The sequence below is a fragment of the Galeopterus variegatus genome, unplaced genomic scaffold (genome assembly GCF_000696425.1).
Source record: "Galeopterus variegatus unplaced genomic scaffold, G_variegatus-3.0.2 Scaffold5088, whole genome shotgun sequence".
NCBI lineage: Eukaryota > Metazoa > Chordata > Mammalia > Dermoptera > Cynocephalidae > Galeopterus > Galeopterus variegatus.
The window spans coordinates 132384-139349 of NW_007731199.1; the positions used below are offsets into that span (position 1 = coordinate 132384).

At 33.4% G+C, this 6966-nt stretch overlaps 1 protein-coding gene across 2 annotated transcripts in view; it reads left to right on the forward strand.

Moving 5' to 3' along the window:
• EPB41L5 (erythrocyte membrane protein band 4.1 like 5) overlaps window positions 1-6966 on the forward strand; it is a 58326-nt gene that overhangs the window by 30146 nt on the left and 21214 nt on the right. Inside the window, exons 4-7 of one of the 2 annotated variants that reach the window (XM_008588893.1) lie at window positions 3555-3597; window positions 4571-4649; window positions 5497-5541; window positions 5931-5983. In XM_008588893.1, the coding sequence (XP_008587115.1) occupies window positions 3555-3597; window positions 4571-4649; window positions 5497-5541; window positions 5931-5983 (220 nt within the window). Of the gene's footprint in view, window positions 1-3554; window positions 3598-4570; window positions 4650-5496; window positions 5542-5705; window positions 5751-5930; window positions 5984-6966 lie in introns of both variants that reach the window. The other variant, XM_008588894.1, reaches the window with a different exon arrangement.

The following is a 6966-nucleotide window of genomic DNA, read 5'->3' on the forward strand; positions in this document are numbered from 1 at the left end:
CTTTGGTTGCCCGTGCTTTTGGGGTCTTATTCATGAAGTCTGTGTCCAGACCTATTTGCTGTAGTGTTTCTCCTGTGTTTTCTTTAAGAAGTTTTATTGTTTCAGGGTGTATATTTAAATCCTTAATCCATTTTGAGTTGACTTTAGTGTATGGTGAAAGGTATGGGTCTAGTTTCATTCTCCTGCATATGGATATCCAGTTCTCCCAGCACCATTTGCTGAAGAGGCAGTCTCTTCCCCAGTGTATAGTTAGTCTAGATTTTTAAAATTTTATTTAAATTGTTTAAAATGTTAAAATTGGTTGTAAAATAATTCTTTAATTTACAGCATAATCTTTTCTCAGAAGAAATATTTTTTGCAGAGGCAGTTGTTGTGAAAGATGGTTAACATTTCTCTGCTTTAAGCTCTTTGCTCTTTGAGTAAGAATAATGGTGCTTTTCTTTATTAGAACCATGTATGTCGTTAAAAAGCAGGAATTATCCTTGAAGAGCTGTTTTCTTTTGTGTTTGTGATTATATTTTAAGACATGAAAATAAATAATTGTTCCATGCCCGAGTCAATAGATGGAAAGAAATGTGGCTTTCTGCATCCTTTGATATCTAAGTTTTATCAACTAAACTTTTATAAGAAGGGAGTTTGTTTCCTTTTAAGGTGCAATGAAGAAAGAGAAACTTATTAGTTTCACACTAGGCACTCAAGAATCATATATCTGCATGCTCTCACTTTTATCTTCTAAATGTAATTTAAACTAAACTCCTAAAGATGCTGATTCTAGGAAAACACTGTCAGTGCCTGTCTCTGAAATTTTCAGTCGTTGGTCTTGGAATGTGAAGGAGATGAAAGAAAACAGACTTGAGAATATACAAACATGAACTCAGACCTTCCCAAGAATGTCACCCTGGACTCTCCCAGCTCCTAAATCTCAACTTTAAATAAAATGTGTTTGATGCTTTATCTGAGTTTTGGCTCATCTTAAGGGAGTGCAGATATTGGAAGCTATTGCATATAGGTAGAAAAGAGATTAAAATACCTGCTTGGAGTATAATGCTGATCATTTTTCTCACTGTGATAATTTTATGTTTAATGTGCTTCTTACTTAATTGGGATAAGAGAGTACCAATTAGAATAGAAAAGTGTATTTATGAGACTAGTTCTAAATAGTTCTAAACAGAGGAATTTAAGTTAGAACTGTCTAAGAAAGGCTTTAGATTGTTCTTTAAATAGTGATCTCTCATATTAATGTTTTCTTTTATTCCTCAAAATTTATTCTGTTAAAACTTATATTTAGCCTGATTTTCAGTCCACTGTTAATGTTCTTCACGCTTTACCAACACATGCACACTCACACACACATTTTTTTTCTTCCCTGTTTGAAGAAACTCTGAGAAATATGTTTTTTTTTTTTTTTTTGTCTTTTGTCTTTTTCCGTGTCCGGCAACGGATCGCAACCCTCAGTGTTGCCCCCGTACCGGACCGGGGACCGGCAACAGGATTGCAACCCTCGGTGCTGCTCCCGCGCCTCACTCAGCCAGTGAGCGGGAACCCGTCTGTATGTGGGATCCGAACCCTCGGGCGGGAGCGCTGCCGCGCTTCCCAAGCGGCGCACTTATCCAGTGCGCCACCGGGCCGGCCCGAGAAATATGTTTATAATATTTTGTAACCTGCCTTTTTAAATGTAACAATACATTGTAAGTAATCTTTCAGATATTTAAGTAGTTGCTTTGATTCTTCTTAATTGCTGTGTGATGTATGCATCATATTAAAATATGGTACATATTAAAATATTAAAATATATGTATGGTATATGTATCATATTAAAATACTTTATTTTAACCAGTTCACTATTGTTAGATATTTAGGTTGTCTTAACTTTCTCTGATGTCATTCCTTGTAGGTAAATCTACATATGCTTATAACGACTTCTAAATGTAGAATTTCTGGGTGAAGGATACGTAGTTATTATTGAGGCATCAGCTATTGCCTAGCTAAATTACATCCTGGAAGTGTTGTGCTCATTTGCACCCATTATGGCATATGAGCCAGTGCCCATGTGACCAACCATATATTTCTTTTTTCATTGCAGTATAATAGATAAAACTTGAAGATAGGTCCATGGTTCTGGGGAGAAAACAATCTGGGGCATGAAAACTAGTTTTATCCCATACCAGGTATGTGATTCGCATCAGGCTACAGTAGGTGTTTGGGACATTTAGGTCCGAAGTTTTTGAATATTGGGTTTCTGGGCAGGGTAGTGTTGGATGGACTGTTTGTTGCCATAGGTTAAATCTTTTCTAATAGATTGAATTGTTTTCTGCCTACTGGCAGGTCTAGTGTTCTATTAATGGAGGGATGTTTAAAACTAAACATTTGCTAGATTGGAATATGCTTAAAGGTGGATGTCTAAATGAATTTATTAAAAGATAAGAGATGGCTAAGTAGCCCACATACTTGGAATCCAGAGAAAATATTGTACAGTATTTAGTTGTCTTCTGAAATATTTACTGTGCGTCTTATTTCAATATGGAAAGGTACTCTGTTGGCACACTGGTAGTTCTGTGAATTTCACTTTTTGGATCTTGGGAGAGAATGGAGAAAAGAGGCTAGGCAAATAATTGGCAAGAAAAGCAAACAGTTACAAGTCTGTTAATAATGCATCCTTGTTTACCCGCTCTTTCTATCTGGATTTCTGAAACTGGATTCCTTGGCTCTGTGAACTAGTTAGCACAAGAGTACTCCTTTGGTTTAGGGTGCTTGGAATTAAAAGCATGCTGGCGAGAACACAATCATATTTGTTTTAGTTGGATGAGTGCATCCTGCCACTGTTAGGACTTGGTCGAATAAAGGGATTAATAATGAGAAGTGAGCTGGGAATGGTTTATCAGCAGAAGAATCTGGAATTGGCTTTTAGATCTGTTTGTGTCATGGGCATTTCAGAGCGAAGAGGTTACATAAATCATAAGGCTGTTATTCTTAAAACCAGAGAAGTTTGATAGTCCCAATGTTAACATTTTTTATTTGTAAAGCAAATGAGCTTCATTTAGTAGATAGGTCCTCAGTTATGAGAAAGATCTGATTTTATCCTGCAGGCACTTTCAAAGAGTACTACTTCTGAGTGAGATCTATTTTGTAAATTTAGGTGACATTATTATTTCACCTAATTTTTGGTTTTGAGCTGCTAATGCAAGTTACATTTTTATTACAAGAATGAACCAGACACTGGAATATGAAGATATTTTTGTTTTTAATTTTAACAGTTTTGAAAGATTCATTTAATTGAGAACAGTGAGGAAAGCTAAGGGCAAAATTTAGAATATCAACCTTATTACTGATAGAGCAAGGAAATGTTTTAAGTCACATATCAGGATTTAGGTCTTTTTTTATATGTGTCATAAGCTTGCTGTGGATATTGGGCAGATAACACCTCTCTCTCTCTTACTTACTCTGGTTTTTCCTTGTGGTTAGCAACAAAGACAAGATGAAAAATAATTTTTAGTAATTAGAAATTTAAAGTTCTGTCATCTGCTTAACTACGGCATTTTTGTTTTTGTTTTCAGCATTGGTTGGATGGTACTAAAAGTATCAAAAAGCAAGTAAAAAGTAAGTGTTGAAAAATTATTTGAAAGAAATGGAAATCAAATGTATTAGAAACTGTGATTCCTAGTAGCAAGGATATAAAAATATCCTTACTAAATGTTTCAAATGAACTTTTTTTTAGCATCTCCGCTTTCTAAAAATTATTTCATTCAGATATACTCACCCACCACTGAAGTTGTATAGGTTTGATACTAATCTAGATTCAAGTGCCTTGGTTTTTAAGTTTCCAGGGAAAAGCCTTGCAGCTTGCAAATTGGGTTTTCCCATGAAATGCTTAATTCTTATTTAGTAATTATGTGGGTTGGAATTTTCATGTTTGGCTTCTGTTTGGCATCTTCCCTGCTCTAGAAAATACTTTGAGACTTTAAGGCTGTAACATTTTGAATTAAGAATAATGAAATGAAACAATTAACGTAAAATTTTAGTAGTGTTCCTAACAGTAGTCAGGATAAAATACCAGTGTACATAATCGAGCTTGTCCTTTGTAGTATCAGAGTTTTCAGGGTAGCACAAACCTTGTTTTTACAAAATAATGGGACACTGAGAATATGGGGGTTAGTGAGCTAGCTGAAGTGAATTTGAAAGTGTGTGGGAAGACCACGAGCAATTAATAACATAGGCATTCCTCAGTGCTCTCAAGAAAATACAGCTCCTCAAGTTTTTCACGGCTGTTAAATTGCATTGTCAAGACTTTTGTTTTATGCATTTGGCCCTGGACTGTTAGAATTAATCCAGAGCTCTCAGTTCTTGGGATGAGGGATAATTGTGGTAGTACCATATGATGGTTGGTACATTTCAGAAAACCTACTGATTCATCTTTTTGTGTCAAGTTTAGGCCTAAAATCTAATAATGCCATATAACCTGTTATCTTCTGTCTCACTTTAGTAGATTTTTGACAAATTGGCTGAAAATTTTTACTATTAATAGTTAAATAGAAATGAAAGCTTTTTTTTTTTTCCTTTTTTTAAATGGCAGTTGGTTCACCCTATTGTCTGCATCTTCGAGTTAAGTTTTATTCCTCAGAACCAAATAATCTTCGTGAAGAGCTAACCCGGTAAGACCACTATCTAGAATTGTGCAGGAGTATTTTGGTAGTTTTGGAAGATTGTCTTAAGAAAAGTAGAGTTGGTTCCTTAGCATCCACCAAAGGTGAAGAGTGAGTACTTTTTTAAATTATCATTATTAACTCATGAATTTGAAACAGGATTAATGTGTTTCCACACATTGCAATATTATGTTTATTGGTATTCAAAATAATTTATCTTTGGCTACGGGGATTTTATTCAAGTTGGCTTCTGACTTACTTTATTCATTGAAATGCCATCGATTAATGAAAAATATTAGATCCTGATTTGGTTTGAATAGTTTTGAATGAACTTTGTTATATACACTTGTTCTTATTTTTTCCTGCCTCCTTGGTATTTAGTCATTGACTCTGTATTGCAAATCCATGACTCGATACACACATTAATTATTATGTGAAAAAGTTGCTGAGTCCCTTTGAAGGGTTTCCTCTTAAACACCCTGACAGTGAGATGATAGTTACTATCCTTAGTTATATCCATGCCTATATCCCCTCACTTATGAGGTGAATGTGTTATCAGAGTAAAGTTAAGTTAGATCACAGACCTCTATCTCAGTACTTTGCTTTAATCATTTTCTCTTAAGGTTGCTGTACTGTGTATACTCTGTGGCCTGCTGTTCCTTGCTGTTATCTTGTGATCATGCTTCCATCCACCTGATGCTTATTGCCTTTTTTCCCATTTTTTTTTTCCTTTATGTACTTTATTGTGGGTAAAATTCTATAATTAAGAATATTTCTTCTCAAACTAGAAGGGTAGGATTATTTTTTTACAGTAGATTATTCTGTTTATTTTAAATTTGTGCCTTTTTTTTTTTAGGTATTTATTTGTTCTTCAGTTAAAACAAGATATTCTCAGTGGAAAGTGAGTATTAGTTATGTAAGGTAAACTAAACATTTTCTTGGGTGGTTGAAAAATTATTTTGCAAATAAGTTCATAGTTATGAAAAAGAAGTGGTCAGTATAAAGTATGTATTATTTTCATTTATCTTAAAATNTTATTTTAAATTTGTGCCTTTTTTTTTTTAGGTATTTATTTGTTCTTCAGTTAAAACAAGATATTCTCAGTGGAAAGTGAGTATTAGTTATGTAAGGTAAACTAAACATTTTCTTGGGTGGTTGAAAAATTATTTTGAAAATAAGTTCATAGTTATGAAAAAGAAGTGGTCAGTATAAAGTATGTATTATTTTCATTTATCTTAAAATGAAGGTTATGAAATTGACTTGCCTGACAGATTTGTGTTTTGGTCTCAGATTAGAATGTCCCTTTGATACAGCAGTTCAGTTAGCAGCTTATAATCTGCAAGGTAAGCAATTTTTAATGTTCACTGTTAAGACTAAAGTATAATTTTTGTGGGTGTGTGTTTTTAGTTAAAGAATTTCAAAAGATTTAAGTGATATGCAAAAAAAGAAACACTTTATTGTATAAACTTGTATCAATGTCCAACTCTGACTTTTACTTTCACTTGTTTTAGAACATTGTCTTCTTTTTCTACCCTTTTGTTTCATTATTCCCTTTCCATCTGTAGTGTTTTTAAACAAAAATTGCAGTCTACCTGATAATTCAATATATGTTTTGATTGGACCTTCAGCTAATTCTTTTTTTACCTTAAAAAGAATGCAGTAATATATGAATAAGTTGTGGCTGTAGCCGTATGGTTTGCTTTCTTTAGTCTTATTCTTAAAATTAATCCATGAAGGAATTAATTAGAGCATATTTAAAAGTTCCTTTTGGTCATTTTAAAGTGTTTTCCAATAAAGGAGATTAATGAAAAACTCACTGTTGTACCTTGTTACATTGATCAGATACTGTAAAACTTAGAAGTTTTCTTCTAAAAGATCAACATTATAAAGGAAAATAATAATTTCAGTCTCTGTTCACAGAAATGAAATATTCTGATGGGCACATCTGTGTATATACTAGAATAAAAATAATATTTAATAATTATCAAGGTGTTAATAATTTTATGCTTTTTTGGTGATTCAGTATTTATCCCGAGTTCCTCTAAGATGAGTAGTATTTATTTGCCGTCGTATAGATAATAATAAGACAAACCTTTTATGTTTTATGGTAAACCTAATATTTTTCTTACTTTATGCTTCCACTATTGAAGAAAGCATATTTTCCATTTTCCTGTTGATATAGGGAATAGTGTCTGGAGGAAATTTCTGTATTTCAAAATTTGTCACAATGTAGATTTTTTTATTTGCCTGTCTCCATTTACTATAGTACTCTCCCCTTCTCATGGTTTCACTCTCTGTGGTTTTGCTTTCCATGATCTCAGTTACC